General features: G+C 33.6%; 1 protein-coding gene across 3 annotated transcripts in view; it reads left to right on the top strand.

The window, feature by feature from the left end:
• LOC145293033 (glycine N-acyltransferase-like protein 3) overlaps nt 1-18,376 on the top strand; it is a 97,224-nt gene extending 78,848 nt beyond the window's left edge. For all 3 annotated transcript variants that reach the window (XM_080139376.1, XM_080139539.1, XM_080139461.1), the window contains exon 5: nt 11,549-18,376. In XM_080139376.1, coding sequence (XP_079995502.1) covers nt 11,549-11,963 — 415 coding nt within the window. In that variant the 3' untranslated portion in view covers nt 11,964-18,376. The remainder of the gene's footprint in view (nt 1-11,548) is intronic.
• Nucleotides 18,377-20,453: the final 2,077 nt, after the last annotated feature.

Genomic DNA, 20,453 nt, shown 5'->3' with positions numbered 1-20,453 from the left:
TGTTGAATATTTATCATTTCAAAACCGAGCAAATTAAATGGACAGGCGTTAACTCGTAGATATTATGATTTATATGTGATATAAAAAGTTTTAAGACGTTGTGAGCCAACCCACCGCTTATTAGAGAAAGCGTTTCTTGGACATACACAAAAAGCGAACATACATACACACATTTTCGCTTTTATATATATATATGAATAGAATCAAAGAACGAATAGGTAATATGTACAAATTTCAAAAGATGATAATATGTATATATATATATATATATATATATATATATATATATATATATATAATTCATAAATCCTTTTACTCTTTTTCTTTTTTCTTTCTCCTTTTTTATATATGTATATATATAGATACTAATATTTCAGCCCGGCGTTGCCCGGTTGTTTGGAGACATATGTTGAGCAAAAAGAAAAAGTGCTAATAGGAAGGCAGACTCGAACCCGTACAACAAAGGAGGAAAAGAACGGGAAAACACCCTGACGTCTTTGCTGTTACGACCACTGTTAAACCAGAAGTAACGTAGGTTTAAATTAAGGCTAAACAATCGAAAGGAAAGGATGACTTTAAAAAATATCGGCGAAAAAGGCGACCCCCTGTAGAAAAATGCCCACTTGAAGATGAAGATATTAATGTTTTTAGCCAATTTTTCGATATTTGGTCGAATTTCAAAGCAATACTGATCTTGGTAAAATCCATCGCCTCTGTAAAAAGTTTTAGGAAGACATGCAAACATACATACATACATGCATACATACATACATACATTTACATATTGGTAACTAAAATTTTCGACCCAAACCGATTGCCCTTTCTCTGAATACCATTTATGTCAAATTTCAAATGTTTAGACCAGAAATTGTCTGAATAATTTGGTAGAGATCGCAGAGGTCAAATATTTTAAAATTTTGACCCTTTTTATTACCCCTTAGCATTTATTGTTTTGGGCTCTAATCAAGTTATTATGTCCAAGGAACCTATATGTAAAATCTTAATTGTTTATACCCAAAATTGGCGGAGGAGTTTGGTAGAGTTTTCTACAGTCAGATCGTTGAACTTTGACCCCTTAACAGCACAATTTCTGGCCGAAAAAAGATTATAAAGATTTTCCCAAATCTCAGTACCCTGTATATCAAATTTTGAGTCTGTAGACTTAAAATTCTTCTTTTTTTTACATAGGCATCACCACTTATCAAGGCCAAAAGGCTAATCGAGGATAAGGGTTAAAGAGTGTACAGTAGAAATTGGACAACATAGTAATCGTTAGTGATGGAAATTTGGTGAATTTGTTAACTTATATGGAACGGCTCATCAGAAACTTGTTTACGTTAGACTTGAAGACAACGATATTGTAGTCAGCTGGAAAGCAGGAAAATGGAAGACAATTCCATAGGCGTGTAGTTCTAAGAAAGAAGCTTTGCTCCTGGAATCTACGTTTAGGTTTAGGTACAGATAAAGAGTGGAGGAAATTATTGATAGTGATTTCTGCTAGACGAGTGTTTCTTGTAAAAGTTTGGCGAAGGGGGACCATAGATTGGAGCTCAGCAGAGCACTTTCCCATGAAAATAACGATAGAGCAGAGACAAACACGCAACATCTCTTCTGTGAGATAGAGGTTGCAGGGAAGAGAAAAGGACATCCCTTACGAAGCTATGAAGTATATTTTGAACTCTATCAAGGCAGGATAAGTCCTTTCTAGCAGCTCCTGCCCAGATGTGGCAACAATACTCCATCTTTTGATGTACCTGGCTCTTATATAGATAGAGAATTGCATCAGCAGTGAGATACCTGTTGGATCAATAGAAGGATCCCACCATTTTTCCAGTGGCCTTGGCAATGGATTTAATGTATGGGTTCCACTTAAGATTAGGAGTAAAAGTCAAACACAGAAGCTTGTCAAAACATGAGGCCTCCTCAAGACGAGAGCCATTCATTTCAATTGATGCCAGATGGAGATCAGAGCCTTCATGATGTAAAGATAAAAGCTTAGTTTTAGATGCATTAAAAGTAACCAGCCACTCCTTTCCCCATTGTACCACATGCTCAAGATCAGAGGAGAGAGAATTAGAGAGAACTTGGTCGTTGACGGTCTTAGATGTGCTACCATAGATAGTAGTGTCATCAGCATAAATGTTTACGAATGATGTAAGGATGTGATTTGGAAGATCATTAATATCGATCAGGAAAAGAGTTGGGCCTAGGATGGACCCCTGATGGACTCCAGCATTAATACTGAGAGCTTTTGATTTCTCCCCATCAACCACTACTCTTATGAACCTATCAGATTACTATTTAAATCATTTACTAATTGAGAAGACATTTCCAGCTATACTGTAGCTGGAGATCTTTTGAAGTAAACCTTTATGCCATACTCTATCAAAGGCCTTTGATATGTCAAGAGCAATTGCCCTAGAAAGGAATCCTTTGTCGAGAGATTCACTAATCCTATGAGATATAACTCTAAGCACATCTGCTGTAGATCTAGCAGAACGGAAACCATATTGCGTGTCACTAAGAAGGCTATTTTGGTTAGATGTTTGATTACTTCTCCATTTAACACAGATTCAAGCAACTTACTCATAACGCACAGGAGACTTATTGGCCTGTACTGAGAGGGAGATGAGCGATCACCTGAATTCTTAAATACAGGGAATACTGATGAGATTTTCCAGGGTGATGGGAAGCAATTCTCCTTAAGGCAACGTTTAAACAGTTTTGTAAGGATGGGCGCTACTTCTGGTTGAAGTCTTTTAAGTACTATAATTGGAATACCATCAGGGCCGGTTGCTTTACTGGAATCAAGGTTTTTAATTAGCTTGGCAATATCACGTACAAATATTTGTATATCACATAGCGTGTTTTCTGATACAGGAGGAAATATTGGAGGTTGGAGGCCTTCGTCGCAAAGGGTAGAATTAGCTGCAAAGTTCTTGTCAAAGAGTTTGGCTTTGTCTGATGCTGACGAAATTACCTCAGGTCCATTGATGATTGCTAAAAGATGTGGGAACCAAGCCGCTGCTCAGCTACTTTGGACTTAACGGACTGAGCACATAACTCTCTTGCATTCTTTATAACTTTTTTACAGTGGTTGCTGGCAGTCCTGAAAGCAGCTTTAGTCTCAGTACATCTATTACGTTGGAAGCAATGGAAAAAGTGATTTCTGTGCGCAATGGGAGCAGCACATTCCAGAGAGAACCACGGCTGGCTGTAAGGTTTTTGCTGGAATTTTTCGAGGGTATGAAACGGTCTATACCTACAATTAACCATTCCGTTAGGTCTGATACTATAGAGGACACATCCTTTTTAAAGGTGGAATGCAGAGCTAGATCTGATATAAATGTACGGAAGCTATCCCAGTCAGCCATAGAGTATCGATATATTGTACGATAGAGATTACATCTGAGGATTTATTATATTTCATTTTTATCTTAATTGATACAACAGAGTGGTCGGAAGATCAAAGGGGACACAGAACAGAAGCTGAACACAGTTCAGGGCAAGTTGTGAGAAAAAGGTCTAGGAGACTTGCATACTGGCCGTCAGTATCGGGCACTCGGGTGGGTTCGTGAAAATCTGAGTGAGGTCATAAGCAATGGAGAAATCATGACAGAACCTCCCCTCATCATCGGTCGTGTTTGAGTGAGTTAACCATTCCACATTGTGAACATTAAAGTCTCCACATACATGAATATTAGCTGAAGAATAAGCTGATAGGACGTTGTCAATTTTCTCAGATATGTTTTTAAAGATAGTAAGTCCGCTGTTGTGGGGGCGATAGAGAGCAAATATAAATACAGTAGTTTGAGCAAGTGCAACCCAAAAGCACATATAGGGTAAGTTAGGATCTTCTCTGGAGATGTCCCTACCACATGGAAATCCATCTTTTATATAGACACAGATTCCATGGCCATGGCGATATTGGGGGTCAGATTTGGAAGTTAAGTTAGAGTATCCTTTAATTACAAACTCATCTAGGGAAATAGTCTGTCCAATGCCAGTTTCACTTAAAAAGAATATGTCTGGTTAAGCTCCTGTAATTGGGTTTCAACCTCTAGAAGGTTAGAACGTAGACCCCTGATGTTCGGGAAGGAGACATGGTCGTGGGTGTCTACGTAAGAAGTTGGAGATCCGGGTTTAATCGTGTATTTTTTTAAAAACTTTTCATGATGGAGTTTTGGAAATTGTTGACTAGGTCGACTGACTTGCTTGAAGCAGGACAGAGAGGGGAAGTAAGAGAGAAATAGAAATGAAGAAATATTTTTTTGTAGCACATGAAAAGATAAAGCCGTAACAATTACCCACTAATATGGCATCGAGAGGCCCCACCAGAAGCTACTGCATGGTCCAGAATCCATTCACCAAATGGCAATACAGAAACCCCAGTACTTTGTACCTGCTGATAGGACAGCTTCCTTAGTGGTTAATCCAAGGTTCGAGTGCCTAACTATCAGACGGATAACGTCAGCCGAGATAAAACGTTTACCTCCAGCACCCTTACTAGTGACATGGCAACAAGGATAGACATAGAAACAGAACATTTCCGGCTGTTCACGCAAAATACTGTCAACCTAGAATATGGCTTTTTCTTCTCCCAGAAAAATCACTTATTTAAATACAAGAACTGAATGACAAATAAAGAGAAGCGAGAGTAACGGGAGCTGCCGATAACGCATCCACAATGCATTGTCTACTCTCCATTAAAAAAAAATTATTAAGTATTCTATTTGATAAAAGTTCATTTGGCGTGTTTAGGGAAAAGTATGGTGAAAGATTTCCCTCTCACTAATTGAAAATGAATACAATTTTCAAAGCTGTTATGCTATCAACATGGAAAATATAAATATTTATGGACAAGAAAAATCTATTATAAAAAAATAAAACAATACATATTCCAAATGAACTTGCCAGATAGAATCGGCACATTTTTCCACGAGAGAACAATTTATACAATTAATAAAAACAATGAAGTAAAAATAAAGATTAAAAACTGAAATAAATATAATATTAGCACTTGCATCTAGAAAAGAAATATTACAAAATTTATAACTTAACTGCTATAATAAGACGTCCTTCGCGGCTGCAAATAGGAATTGATTTTGCTTGAAATAAAATTCAGCGTTTTTATTTTTGAAAAAAAAAAACGGCCATCACGTGACATAGCTCGCTACTTGAACAAGCATGTTTTTATAAGTAGTAACGTGTTGACGGACGGAGGGGGGAGGTAAGAAATTAGCATTTTCAGATCTATTTATGCTCTATTTCAAATCTACTTGCCAGATAGAACTGGCACATTTTTCCACGAGAAAACTATTTACACAATTAATAAAAACAACGAAATAAAAATAAAATTGACAGAGTTATTGCATAGGAAAATGTACACAGACACACACACACACATACACGTTCACTTTTATAGATATGCTAGCATTTCAGCCCGGCGTTGCCCGGGTGTTTGGATGTGTATGTTGAGCAAAAAAAAAATGTGGTAGTCGGAAGGCAGACTCGAAGCCATACAGCGAAGGAGGAAAAGAACGGGGGAAAACCGGACGTCTTTGCTGTTACGACCACCGCCAAACGGGAAGTGACTTATGTTTAAATTAAGGCTAGACGATCGAAAGTAGAGGATGACTTTCCAAAATATCGGCGAATAAAGCGACCCCCCCCCCCGTAGAAAAGTGCCCAGTTTAAGGTGAAGATATTAATGTTTTTAGCCAATTTTTCGATAATTGTCGTCCGAAAGGTCAAATTTCAAAACGGTACTGATCTTGGTAAAATCCGTCACTCTTTTCGAAAGTGTTAGGCATACATACATACATACATACATACATACATACATACATACATATGTACATAATACATACATACATACATACATACATACATACATATGTACATACATTTATATATTGGTAACTAAAAATTAAAAAAAAACGATCAAGGAAAAGGAGTGTGTTAAAATATAGATAGTAAGTTAGATTAGGAAAAGGGGTGGTGGGCAAAAGAGAGAATGAAAAAAGGAAGAAAACGAGTAAAAGGGAAGAAGAAGGGATATTAAAAAATGAGAGAAGAGAAGAGAGAGACATATTGAGGAGGAGAAAGAGAGGATAGGGTTGAAGTATAAAGTTGTATTTCAAAATCTATTTTAAGAACAAATAAATATAGGTTAGAATGAATCAATTTGACCCAGACAGGAATGTAATAAAGATTGATTAATTTTAATGCAGAGTTATAAATATAACGGTATGCATACACATATATACATATATGTATGTATAAATGCATATACACACATATAAAAAATAGAATAAAAATAAAATAATTTAAAAAATATATATGTGTATGTATATGCATTTATACATACATATATGTATATATGTGAATGCATACATTTATATATATATATATATATATATATATATATATATATATATATATATATACTAGCATGAGTACCCAGCGTTGCCTGGGTTTACATACAGTTCCGTTTGGAACACACCTGCTACACTAATCATTTTCATCATGGGTAACATGGATACCTTCGCAACAATTCCATAAATAAAAGAACGGATAAAAACATGTAAATTTAATTGTTCCTTTAAAGAAGAAGTACCTGATACACTCTCCACCAGATCGCTGTAGTCAGTCGCTATCTCTTTCTGCTAATGTTTTTTTTCTTTTCCTTTAGGGTGAGGTAGGGTGTGTGTATGTGTGTGTGTGTGTGTGTGTGTGTGTGTGTGTGCGCGTGTGTGTGTGTGTTTATGTGTGTGTGTGCGTGTGTGTTTATGTGTGTGTGTGCGCGCGCGTGTGTGTGCGTGTGTGTGTTTGCTTTTATTGGTTTGGGAATGTGTATATTGTTTTATAGTATTTTGGGGTTATTTGCTTCCTTAGGAAGGCGGCTATATATATATATATATATATATATATATGATAATCTATGTATATGTATGTTTATTTTATTTATTTATTTTCTTTTGTTATTGTTAATTTTAAAATTATTTGGTCTTGCTATCCTAGGGTAAAATTTATCCTGTGGACACAGTTGTTCGCTATTTCTCTCCTACAGTTAAATAGATGTTGGGATTCTTTAAAGTATAGGATAGCAATTTTTTATGAAGGCATTTCTACATGGATAGTCTATGTCTGTACATGTGTTTGCTTGTCTTACTCTTTTCCATTCGACTATATATATGCACTCATGATCAAAACAGAAAAAAAAAAAATGGACCAAGAGTGAAAGAAGGAAAAAAAATCGATTTTTCAATATTTTTCCATGAATTTTTTAAAATTTTAACTGAAAATTTCTATTTTGCAGATCATTGTTATTATAGCATATAATAATAAGTGAAAAAAATGAATCCTAAAAATGGTAAGCCGCATCTTGGCGGGATATAAAAAACCGAATTGCAGGATTAAGGCAATCCAAAATAACTGACAAGTAGATTTTTGATATCTTAAGAAAAGAAAATGTGAAAACATCTCCTTCTGTAGTGAAGCGAATTGGTCAAAGGTTCGAAGTTGAACGTTTGGTAAAAGGGAAATCTAGATTTGGTCGCACTAGAGCATCCACTTTGAAAGACGATCACATGCTTAAATTAACTGTTTTGAAGGATCGAAAGAAAACTTATGTTGACCATAGCAAAGAATTCAAAACAGGGTTTGGAGATTCTCTTTCTAGATATACAATATCTAGACGAATGAAAGAAATAAGATTTTCTTCTAAAAGATGTGCAAAGAAGCCATTTTTATCTAAGAAGAACATCAATGATAGAAAGAGGTTTTTCTCGTGTTATGGCAAGAAAGATGCAGACTGGTTCAGGAATGTTTACTGGTCAGATGAATCAAGATTTTTGTCTTCTTAGTGATACTCCTGATGCTTCCGAACGGTGCAATCAAAGAACTGGAGAAAGATTATCCCCAAGTTGCATAAAAACGACAGTTAAACACGGAAATGGAAGGATAATGGTAGAGGGAACTTTTACTGCAGCAGAAGTTGAGGAACTTATTAGATGTGAGAAGTCAATTAATGCAAAGAAATACATTTGAATATTAGAAACAGGACTGTTACTAAGTATCCAGAAGCTGGGAATATCTCAGAACATTATTTTTCAACATGATAATACGCCCTGCAAACACTGCTAAAGTCACAAAAAATGGTTTTACTGATAATTCAATTGATGTGATATTTTGGCCAGGTGAAAGCCCCGATTTAAACCCAAATCGAAAATATTTGATCCATAATATCTCGTGCATTGGCCGAAAGAAGTTTTCGAACAATGACAAACTGTGGGAAGCTGTGCAAAGCGAATGGAATAGCATCTCCTCTTCACAGTGTTCTACTTTGGTTGAGAGCATATCTAAAAGGATTGATCTTTTAAAGAAATCCAAAGGGAATGCGATTCCATACTAAGCCTTTATTATAGTAAATGCCTTGCTCTGTGTTATTAGTCTCGTTTAAGTTTCCTCATTCAATTGTTCTTTGTTCAATATAGCTTTAATGCAATAAAATATATAAAATTTGTTTGACTCAGTTTTCTTGTTCACGAGTGTATATATGACTACTTCATTTATTCACATAAATTAATATAAAAAAGTATAATTTTAAGTCATTATAACTTAACCCCTACCCAATGAATCCTTATATCCGACCAACCCCATACACACTTCCAAATATTAAACCAACCGCATGTTTGGGAACATAATTTATCATACATCCGCCTAACCTCGCCTAATTAATTATACTTATTTATATATCCTACTTTTATATTATTTTTTTATTTTTTGTTTTTATTTCTCTATCTTATACCCACTGGATTTATACAATTACTTAGCAAATATTATTCCATAACCTTTGCTATTATTATTATTATTATTATTATTATTATTATTATTATTATCATCATCATATTTTTTATATACCGTTTTACATGCCTATTTTCATAGCTTCATATCCTTTTCTATTAATTCAATCCATATCTGGCAATTTTTAATTTACTTAATTTCTTAGAGACATTTTATAGTCAATGCATTTAAATGGTTAAATGCATTTAAGTTGGATGTAACTTCGCTTGCCTTAAGAGGACGCATCTTAGTTATTTTTTTTTATTTTTTTATTTATTTATTTTTTTTTTACACGGTGGTCACCACTTATCAAGGCCCGGAAGCCACTCAGGGATAAGGGTTATTGCAAGTACAATACGTTAGTGTGGAGATTTGATGAAGGAGGCAGTTCATTAGGAATTTGTTAACGTTGGACTTGAAGACATCCAAGTTGTAGTCAGGTGGGAAGCAGACAGACGGAACAGAGTTCCACAGGCGTGCACTTCTAAGAAAGAAGCTTTGTTCATGGAATCCACGTTTTGATTTAGGAACAGATAAAGAGTGGGGGAAATTTTTCACAGTGGATTCAGCTAGACGGGTGTTTTTCGTGAAGGATTGGCGAGGGGGGACCAGAGATTGGAGTTCAGACGAGCACCTGCCATGGAAATAACGATAAAACAAGGATAGGCTCGTAACGTCTCTTCTGTAGGAGAGAGGTTGCAGGGTAGAGAAAAGGGCATCCCCCACTAAGCCACGAAGTCTATTTTGTACTCTGTCAAGGCAGGATAGGCTGTTTTTAGCAGCTGCTGCTCAGATATGGCAGCAGTATTCCATCCTTGGAATTGCAAACAAAGCACCCCTCCCAAACCGCATAGATCTTTAACTGTCAAACTATATATGACATGTATCCAGCAACTAACCGCGACAGTCCATAAATTAGCGCCACATCCTTAACTGCTTGTCTCTCTCCTTCTCCTTTAATTCTGATCCCTCTGTTTCTCTCCCCCTACCCAGCCTTCAAAGTTTAACCTATCTTACGCCCTTCTTCCCCCCCCTCTCTCCCCTCCCCTCTCTCTCTTTCTCTCTCTCTCTCTCTCTCTCTCTCTCTTTCCCTCCTTCTATTCCTATTCGTGTTTGGTTGAAACTCCCTCTCGCCCCTTATCACTTTCCAATATTTCTTAACTCTTAAAACTTTTGAAATTCATTTTTTTGTGCTTCCTCTAATATCGCTTTTCTAATCATAATAACCATTTCTGTAAGTCTGATGAAGTTACTGGGTCGTTGATACGATTCGGTGACCGAAACATGTGTAACTAAGCAGATAAAACGGTAATATATATATATATATATATATATATATATATATATATATATATATATATATATATATATATATGGGGAGTTGTTGTTTGTTTGTGTGTATAAATAATATAACATAATATAATATATGTGTGTATGTATGTGTGTGTAATTAATTTATAATTATGCATACTACCTGTTTCAGTTTTGTAGTAGAAATTGCAACATGATCCTTACAAAAACTAGATCTAAAACATATAGATTTTAAATTTTGAAAATACATATATACAAAGCAGTGGGCAGAGAGAAATAAACAATTCTCTCTACACATGTATGTGTATGCATGCTATTATATTCGTCTCTTGTATCATTATCGTTTCCTTATCATTGTCCTTTTCTCGTTTATTTCTATATTTATTTCTATATTTATTTTATTGTTCTAAAGCTCAGTTTAATATTTTATAGCTGACTCGTGTTTTACTTCATACTGACCATCGGTGGATTATTTTTATGCCGAAATCGAACATGTTCATTTTATTTTGTAGATTAAAATGGTGAAAAGACTTGTTATATATATATAACGCCTGGTCTTCCAAAAATGGTCACCCATTTATTACTGGCCAAGCTCAACCTGGCTTGCCACCGGTGATCTAACGAGAACCTGTGTGTCACCATTACGATAGGCGAATTTTGTTTTATTTATCTCTCTCCCACGGTGGATGATGTGATACAAGGGTCGGAAAATGGAATTTGAAAAGCCAGCGCACGAGAGGAACAGAATTCCAACCTGCAAAAACATGCTTGGGCAGTTCCCTCGATATTTCCGAATAGGGACGCCTCAAGTGATTATGTATGTATGCCAGCAGCATTCATCCGAAGGGCGTTAAACTGGCTTTCCCCAAAATTGCATATATATCCCGATCAGGAGAGATGATGATGTTTGGTGTTTGTAGTTCTTGCAGGAAGATCTCGATATTTTCCCACAAAAAGCGCTTGGAGTTCCTGAATAGTCACCCATCTGGTGGTGACTAGGCTCAACGTATCTTAACTTCGGTTCTATAACGAGAACCAGTGTGCTAATGTGATGACTCAATCGACTAGCAATAAAATAACCCTTTCTGAAAGGAAGAAGGCAAAGCATAGGAAGGTGAACCTCCTAGAACTGTATATAGCAAAAGCCATACCTAAATCAACAATTGCTTAGACTCTTTGGATTTTGCTATCGATAGAAAACCCCGATAGGCGTATTTTATTTGTTTCACAGATGACCGCCAATTGTAAACTACTTTTGTATAGTTATTAGGCTTGTGTGGGTAACACTTTGTTTCATTGACATTTGACATTTTTTATTTTGTGCGTTTTAAAATTATCGTCTTTTATAATTATTTTATAATGATTGGCAATCTGTTTTATTTTATTGTAGATCTATCCCTGAATATGTCACTGTTGGTGCTTTGAGTCCAGAAATGGTTGATTTGGTCATAAAGTGCAAACCCTCGCCTTTTCTCGGCGAGAAAAGCGCACGTCATTTGTCCTACCTCCTCTCGACCTATCCGAGTATTTGTGTGTTTGATGAGAATGGCACCCCTATTGCCTTCGAAATTGAATACGAATACGGAGCTATAGGTATGCTGTTTGTCCAGCCGGAGTACCGTAGAAGGGGCTTAGGTAAACTGATCACGACTCTCTTCTTGAAGAAGTGTGCTGACTTTAGTTATTCGCCATTCGTCATCATTCGTGATGATAACGAAATCTCGATCCAACTGCATATTGATCTGGGATTTCAAAAGACTAATATCTTCCTTTTTAGTTCAATGGTTTTAAAAGAAAAGGCATAAAATTGTTAAGATGATAAGGTTTAGTTTTGTAATACTTATTTTGTAATATTAAATTAATATTCTGGCACTAATTTGTATAGAACCAGAAATGGTTCTACATATAATATACATTAAAATAATATTCTTAAATATCTTACTCTAGAACAAAATCTAGAAAAGAAATACTGTACATTCTACATAGAGATTGGAAAGACACTTCCTATTTTTTAAAATCTTTTAATTTATTTATGAATCAAATTGTTTCTCAGAAAATTAATTCGGGAAGAACACACATACTGCGAGATTTTGTTTTAAATTCAATGTTTATCACCATTCGCATTTAATTTCACGGCGTGTTAGGGAGAATTCAGTCGAAAGTGCTCGCGAACACTGAGGTGCAGAGAAATTATTTTTGGCAAGTGCTCAAGTAAAAAAGAGGCAAAAATATAGTAATGAACACCGGTGGGACACAGGCCTTTATAATACAACCCTCTGAAAAGGACACTTTCAAAACAGGAGTAAAAGGGGAGGTGCTTGGGGACCCCTAGCAACTCAACCCCGGCATGTCCCTGCCTTAAAAACACCTACGGATCCTATATGATAAACACAAAAAGGATCGTCCGAAAAACAGAAAAAGAATAATTAAACAAGAAGACTGCATCGTATGTAATAACGTTTGTTTGGGATTATATACATATATATATATATATATATATATATATATATATATATATATATATATATATATATATATATATATATATATATATATATACTAGCAGTTCCGCCCTGCTTCGCTCGGGCCCTATGTGCTGTTCATAAGATTATGTGCATATGTATATATTAAAAAGTGTGAATATGTAAAGTAATGCCTTTTTCTATAATAGTCTTTCTTAACTACCATAGAGAAAAGAGAGACAGGCATTTTCACTTTTATAGTTATATAGATTGATAGATAGATTGGATGCAATATATAGTAATGATTTAAAAAGTATTTAAGAAAAAAAAGACTCATGCGCCACCACCGAGAATCGAAATTAAAACGTTCAGCTCACGATTTATTTTGCCTCCACCGCCAACGACTGGGCCATGAAGACATATATACAGCAAGACTAAGCATTAAAACACGAATCAATAGCTACTACGTTATGCGTTCGTAATGGCGGAGTTCGACCTTCACCTGGCAAATTGTTTTTTTTTAATTTTCACACTTTTGCACCGATTTTTCCGGGCTAAAACCCAAAATATAAAGTTTTGCATGGATTCAAATACCTTATATATAAAGTTTCATGTCTGTAGACCAAAACCTCTAGGAGGAGTTTGGTAGGCAAAATTTGTTAAACAAATATATATACGTATACATAAATATATATGGAAACAATTTTGCGTTTACTATAAACTTTTACGTAAATATTATGGACGTATGAACCATGTAGAATATCTGCATGAATATAATTACACGTAATAGTTAACTAAAGATGATCATTCCATGAGAAAACCGAAAAAACAAATAGGGAATTAATCAAAATGAATGTTTAAAAGAATATGCAAATTAGCTACATCTTTAGCTAGTGAATGCAATTCCACACTCCATATATAAGAAAATTGTATTTTCTTTTTAAATAAATAGAAAAAGGGGGGCTTAATATGAACATCAATACACACAAACGAAAAACGAATTTATAGATAGATAGAAGATAGATATATGTCTATGATGAGAATAATGGAAATAGTATTCCGAAAAATAGAGAAATAAAAATGAACAAACCGAGTTAGTTGTTCATCAACGTTTCGTCTCTATTTCGAGACTTTCTCTGGATGCATGAGATTAAGAAAACTAAAACACCTGTACAAATATTTAGCACATGAAAAAATTTTCAAATATTTCTACTGGTGTTTATGTTTTCTTAATCTCATTCATCCAGACGAAGTCTCGAAATAAAGACGAAACACATAACTTTATTTGTTTCCTTTTTATTTCTCTCTCTCTCTCTCTCTCTCTCTCTCTCTCTATCTCTCTCTCTAATATATATATATATATATATATATATATATATATATATATATATATATATATATATATATATTACATAGAAAAAATGCGAGCATGAAAAGTAATATGGTTAAGATTAACATTAGAAAAGAAGAACTACTTGAAAAACTTGAAAAGAAAAAGACTAGATATTCTAGTAAAAAACTATAATTAATTTATAGCTTAAAATATTGCAACATTAAGAATTTATATATAATGTTAAATTGAATTTTTCAAAAAGTACTTAAAGCTGCAATATTTTAAGTTGCAAATTTATTATATTTTTTACTAGAATATTTTGTCCTTTTCTTTTCCAGTTTTAACAACTAGTCTTTTTACTTTTCTAAGTTTAATCATACCCATATTATTTTTCATAATCGCATTTTTCTATGTAATCTATGATTTTTTCAGGCTTTGCTTTGAAAAAATATATTCTTTTTTGTGTTCAATATCATATTCACTGTCAACACTCCATAAAAAAATATTACAAACTTCTTAAATTGACTAAATAAAAAGAATCAAGTAAAAGACAAAAAAGAAAGGACAAAAAATGAGAGAAACAGAATTAACGGGCGACGTCGTAAACGAAATATTATTAGTTCTAGCATTGCAAAAAGGAAAGAAACAGATTTAAAAGTCGACGTCGAAAGCGAAAGATTATCAGTCCTAGTACGGCACAGAGCATCACTTTTGTTAATTCTCTCCATATAAGCCAAATAAGGTGGCATGCGAGCGACATTCCCGTTATGATTTATGATGGTGTCGACGACAAAAAAGTTGCTATGGTAATCAACATCCAATCAGAAGAAATCGTCCCTAAAGCGACAATGTTGAAAAAGTTGCTATAGTAATCAACAGTCAATCAGAAGAGACTATCTTTCACGTTCCTTACATATTCTAAAGACTTTTAGACACAAGTAATATATTATAATTTTTGTTTTAATGAAAGAAAATTAAAGATTTTTATTTCAAAATATAGCTGAGAAGGTGACGTATGAACTGTAAAAATTGTTTGAAATTTGGTCGCAAAATGAGTGAGCGGTGAAGCTTTAAAGCAATTCTAAAATGAGTAAAACTAACACTTAACCATATATTCAAAGGCGGTATTGTTTGGATGATATGTAACGCGATAAACCTACTTTTCGAAATTATAAAATGATCATTACAAAACTTGTTGCAATTCAACAATCTACTTGAACAATCCACATCTGAAAATCATACTTTTTTCTTTGCGTTTAATTCAAGATTTCACATGGAAATTCATTGTTTTAATTTTTTCATCGTCTAATTCATACTAATTGAAACATGCTAGAGTAGATTTAAAAACAATAAACGCTTCCATACTTTCATTTACATTCTTACTGACGCTCTGAATGTAGTTGAAAAATAAGAGAATACTCGAATTTCAGGATCGCCATCTGGCTATTCATATTCATCCTTCGGAATGCTTGAATAAATTACCGAACAGATTAAATCATATTTAAAATGGAGTCTTAGCCTTATTCCTAGACTCATCATAAGTAACTTTTTTTTAAACATTTCCTGTTTTCGGTTTTTATTTACTATGTAATTATTAGGTCCGTTTTAATACATAGAAAACAGTGTAAAACATCGTATATATATATATATATATATATATATATATATATATATATATATATATATATATAGTAAGTGCTTAATCGCCATATATATTTTACGCATAAATTTATACTTTCGTATACTAATTTTATGTGAGTAAATTAAGTAGTTATATATATATATATATATATATATATATATATATATATATATATATATATATATATATATATATATATACGAGCAAACAGTTAAGAAAATATGTTAAAAAAACACTTTGAAATGAGTTAAAAACATATTTAATCTAAAAAGGAAGCACTAGATAAGTGGATAATCATTAATCCGTGGAGTTTCGAAGAAATACTTTCCTTCTAATCAGAGGGTAGGAATTAGCAAAATGCGGGATCGGATTTTACATGCAAAAGTATTTGATGAAACAACAAGTCGAAGATCTTACTTGAAAACAAAAAAGTGAAGCAGAGGGAATATTGTGAAGAAAAAGGTGATTATACATGAATGGATAGTCTGGTGGAAGATAAATAATCCAGTGACGGTAAAATCCAAATATATAACTTCAAGTAAGTTATATATATATATATATATATATATATATATATATATATATATATATATATATATATATATATATCAGTTAAAACTAAGTATTCATGAAAGTATATCTTATTTGGTATTCCAGTGAAATTTGTCCAAAATACTCCAATTAAATAAAAGGAATATTGTAAGTTGGCACGTTTTGCTTAAAAAATTAATAGGCGTATTTATACAAGAGAAAGCCATATATGCAGCCGAAATAATGAAACTGGGGTATGTTTTATTGTCGAAACAGTGGTAAAAATAATTAAATATGTAATAAATAAATGTTACCAAAGGCAAGATAAGTTACTCTTCTTCCTAACTGGGTGAGTTTTTAGTGTTTTTACTTAATGCAAAATGTTCATTCGGCTTGAAAAACAAGCGGTTTCAAAGGATACACGACCACAAGAAAAAATGGCAGCTTAATAAATACATTGTGGCCACTTTTTCTTGAGGTCACCTACACCTTGTTTTTCAAGCCGATTAAACATTTTGCATGTAAGTAAAAACACTAAAAACCTACTCAGTTGGGTAGAAAAGTAACATCTTGCCTTTGGTAACATTTGTTTGTTATATATTTGCTTTTTTTACAACTTCTTTTGAAGTAATGTGGACAGTAAAACATACATTGAAACTGTATTATACTAGATGCCCCGAGGTGATGGGGCACCGGAGTGAAATGACCTACGAATGAATGTTAGTATTCTTCCAAATTGACTTTTTTGCAGAGTTCCATATTGAAAAGATGGCTGTGTTTAGCATCACTTCTATTTACAAAAATTTATGCACAATTAAATTCATTGACTTTTTATTGTGATTTTACTTGTTTGTGCAGTTTACCAAAGACAGTAAAAAAACGAACAAAGACATTAAAAAACGAAAATATTAAAAAAAAAAAATGGTATTCAATTTTCACCCCAAACAAGGCACTATGACACTTTGAAGTAGAGGGCTACTATCAGGGACAGTTGCAGGGTTAATTATAAAGGGAGTTGAGCAGCAAGATGTCTGTTTACATTACACTTGAAGTTCTGCATGTCAGTACAGTTGGGAAAGCAGAATCACGAAAAGGAGTTCCAAAGTCTAGCAGTTTTGGAGAAGAAACTATTGGAGTAGAAGGCTTTCTTACATCTAGGGATCTCAACTGTGAAGGGGTGGGATTTAGCTGTTTGTCGGATTTGTCAGGGGTATTTACGTCGAGGGGTTACAAGTGCTTGTAGTTCGTCAGAGCATTCACCATTAAAATACTTGTAGAACAGACATAGGGATGCAATATTTCGTCGATGGGACAGAGGCTGAAGCTTAGATGACAGTTCAGGACCTATCAGGTTGGCGACTCTCTTTGAACCCTGTACAGGAGTGAGAGACTAGTAGCAGATGCACCAGCCCAAATGTGACACCAGTACTCCATACTTGGGCAAATGGTGGCCTTATAGAGGTACAGGATAATTTCAAGCGTAAGTAGCTTTCTAGCACGGTTGAGAAAGAAGAACTGTATTGTAAGTACCTGTCATGGAATAAACTTCTCATAAAAAAGCGTTTAATTTGATCAAGTAATTTATTTTTTACAGAGAAAAATCAAATTTTAATGAGATCGATCGTATCGCCACCATCTTTGTTATTTCCGCGAACGAGGAGGGAGGAGCCAAGAGAGATAACTCCATCATCGCTTAAATTTTGTAAAAATTTGACGAGATTATTTTGAGACATAAGCAGAAAAAATACCTAGATAAACATTTTAGTTTTTTCACTTATTTTACAGAGTTTTTCTGTCTTTTTTTTTTATCCCTTTTTCATTTTGCCCTTTGTTATCCCCTTTTTATTTAAAGGCACCCTTCCTCATCCGCGGAAATTGCCAAGATGGCGGGAATACGATCAGTCTCATTAAAATTGCGTTTTCCTCTTTAAAAGATAAATTACTTGATCAAATTAAATGGTTTTTATGAGAACTTTATTCAATAATGGGTAAGTACAATATAGTTCTTTTCCAAATCTTCGTTTTTTAATGTTTCTGATAAACTGTATAAGCACCGTGATTTTTAATAATAGATGCCACTATGCACGCCGGTTCTTTGCTTCTCCAAGATACATAAAGTGCCTCATGAAACCGTACATTTTAGTACAAATATTTCTTGCAGTATTTTTATAAAAAAAAAAAAAACACGAATAATTTACGTTTTGCATTGATTATTTGTTTGAGAGAATAAATAATACATTTCTAAATGCTTATGTTGTTTGGTTGTTTTTTTTTTCTATAATTTCTTTACTTTTCAAGATATATTTAAATTTTCGCCTCCTGTCCACTTGTACGAATGTAAAATTTTTTGGTTTTCAGTTGGGACATTTGGAGAGTTCATGGCAAGGGCAGACAAATGCAGTTTCAGGACCGAATCGAAAATGGAAAAGGTGTTTTTGTGAAGATCTACTGCTCCCTCCAAATTCCACAATTTACACTTTTTTTCTTTTTTCGCGTTAATTTCATCGATTACAAACTTAATTTTCTAATTAAATAGGTAACTTTATACGACGTGACCCAGCGGCGTTTAACCCCTAAAATCATGGTGATCTACTTTTTTTCAGCCTAATACATTTAATCAGCCTTTATAAATATATATTATAAATATTATATTTATGAGAGAAGAAATTTTGAAAAATAAATAACATGTTAGAATGGGGGATCACTTTTCTATATAAATTTAACGTAAAATCAGCACCCACTTTTTGGCCACCAAGCGTTCACTTTTAGCATTTTTTCAAGTTTGGCGATTGAGAGGTAGGGCAAAATCTGCCAAACAAAATTTGTTTTTTTTTTCTAGTGGGGGAGGATTACATTGGAAACATAAAATAACGATAAATTTAATTATTTTTATGAGGCCATTCTCTACTTTCACCTAACAATTTAATAAACAAAACAAACCCCAAAATATGACAAATTCAATTTTTTTTTTTGGGGGGGGGGGCTTACATTAGAAACATAAAACGACAAATAAAAAGCAAATGGAAAAGCCCCCCCCCCCAAAAAGCAAATCTAAAATTTCCTCTATTTACAAAAAAAGCCAGTAAAAAAAGTGTCCTTACAAAAAATAAAGCTAAATGTGTAGTTTATATGCGTAAATTATTTGACAGACAAAATAATTATAAAAACTATTTATTAGACCCAAAGGCTGAAATAAAACAAAAAAAAACATCATTTTTATATGTTTTTATCATTTTCTTTTATTAGACTAAAGTGCACGCCTTACACGTTTAAAATTTGGCCTTTTTCAGATTTGGCAGATTGGCTTTTTTAAGGCCAAATTTGGCCTTTTTACGATCTTTCATTACAAAAAAAATATGGCGGCCAAAATTATAGTTCATGAAAGAACTTCAAAAGCCCAATCTGAAAAACCTTAGAAAGACCAAATTTTAAAAGCAATATAACGGTCTCGAATAATAAATATAAATGATAAAAAAATAATAAAAATGAATTTATTTTCTGGTTTTATTTCAGCCTTGGGGTCTAACAATGTGTTTTATAAAAAAAATAAATAGTTTTTATATTTTGGGGCTGACAAATAATTTACACCGCTAAACTACACCTTTACCAAAATTAAAAATATGCACGCATTAATGTTTATAAACGTTATTTTTTAGGTTCACAAAATCGTGAGTTTTCTTAGGACAGTGATCCCTTCTGCCGAAATATCTGGTTGAGAGGGTATCAGATACTTCTTTGGGGGGGGGGTGATTACATTTACATGGTTTTATCCGTTCTTTTATTTTTTAAATTGTTGCGGGGATATCCACGTTACCCATGATGAAAATTATTAGTATAGCAGGTATGTTTCAAACGGAACTTCATGTCAACCCAGTCAACACTGAGTACCCATGATAGTATATATATATATATATATATATATATATATATATATATATATATATATATATATATATATATATATATAAAGAGGAGATATAATTAAATTTGTCTCCAACCCCACCTTAGAGCCAACAAACACCTCCCTCTCAAATTTCCCTATGCGACCTAAGCTACACTAGAGGATGTGAAAATCACCCCTTCTCATGCCCGCGATATCATAAAATACATAGACACCTCCAAGCCTGATCTCATTCCTGCTATACTAATTAAGAAATTCTCAGCTGAGCTAGCCCCCTTACTTTTCAAGCTGTATAATAAATACTTTGAAAATGTTGCTTCCCTAATAGCTGGAGGATTTCCTTTGTATTACCAGTGTACAATAATTCTGGTGAAAGGACTAACTCTCTCAATTATCATCTTATCAGTCTTCTCTTCCTCTTCGCTA

The sequence above is a fragment of the Euprymna scolopes genome, chromosome 1 (genome assembly GCF_053919585.1).
Source record: "Euprymna scolopes isolate OS-2025 chromosome 1, ASM5391958v1, whole genome shotgun sequence".
Classification (NCBI taxonomy): domain Eukaryota; kingdom Metazoa; phylum Mollusca; class Cephalopoda; order Sepiida; family Sepiolidae; genus Euprymna; species Euprymna scolopes.
This window is presented reverse-complemented; position numbering and strand designations above follow the sequence as displayed.